A 1,018-nucleotide genomic window follows, 5' to 3' on the forward strand; every position below is an offset into this window, starting at 1 on the left:
TTGGGTGAAATGCCATTACAAAACACTCTTTCTGTTTAGAAGTTAGTGAACAAGATATCTAAGAAGAGACTGATCCTAAGGTAGGTGTTTTGATCTGACTTACCTGTTTGAAATTACATCGTTGTAGAAGCACACCAAGTTCTCATTCACCACCTCTTTGTTTTCCTGAATGAATCTGTGTTCATGTCCAAATGCCCGGATAGTGGACACTCCTGATAGAGTCTCACTAAAGTGGGAAATGATAGGAGAACGGGAAGCTCCTGCCAACCGCCGAATCTGCCGAGAGCTTGCCATGTAATATCTCTAATTAGAGGACAGAAAGAGACAGTTGGAAAGATGTACCTGAAATTGCCTCAGTGGTTTAAAAACTACAAGACCCCTGGGTAGTGATTTAAAGAGTGATCCCAAAAAGTGACATATAAGTCCTAATCCCCGGTACCTATTGAATTATGACTTACTTGGAAATAGTATCTTTGCAGATGTAATTAAGTTAACATCTCAAGATGAGATCAGCCTGGATGTAGGATGGATCCTAAATCCAATGCTGAATGTTCATATAACAGACAGAAAAGAAGACACAGACACAGACACAACGGCAGAGACTGGAGTGATGTGTCTATAAACCAGGGAAAATGCCAGGGATTGCTGACAGCCACCAGAAGCTAAGAGAGAAGCATGAAACAGATTCTCAACCAACCCTGCCTGCATAATTGATTTTGGACTTCTGGCCTCCAGAACTGAGAAAATAAATTTCTGTTGTTTTAAGCCACCCAGTTCATCGTATTACTATGAATAGGTTATTAAATACTTTGTTACAGGAGCCTTAGGAGACTAATATACCCACACAACACAGCAAAAGGCCCAAATTCTGGACAGCACCACTAGAGCATAATCAGGCAAAATTTCTCTTTGACAGTGATCTCAAATGATCGTGATTGAGTATCTACCATGGAAAAAGCTCTGCATCAGATGTTGAAATTGTGACCAGGCAGTTAATCCACTAAATGCGGGAAACAGA

General features: G+C 40.7%; 1 protein-coding gene across 1 annotated transcript in view; it reads right to left on the reverse strand.

Moving 5' to 3' along the window:
- Nucleotides 1–1,018, reverse strand: part of LOC105812130 (canalicular multispecific organic anion transporter 1-like) — a 171,550-nt gene that overhangs the window by 14,141 nt on the left and 156,391 nt on the right. Inside the window, exon 10 of the mRNA XM_012646516.1 lies at nt 104–303. Coding sequence (XP_012501970.1) covers nt 104–303 — 200 coding nt within the window. The remainder of the gene's footprint in view (nt 1–103; nt 304–1,018) is intronic.

This window comes from Propithecus coquereli, unplaced genomic scaffold (assembly GCF_000956105.1).
Source record: "Propithecus coquereli isolate 6110/MARCELLA unplaced genomic scaffold, Pcoq_1.0 Scaffold244, whole genome shotgun sequence".
NCBI lineage: Eukaryota > Metazoa > Chordata > Mammalia > Primates > Indriidae > Propithecus > Propithecus coquereli.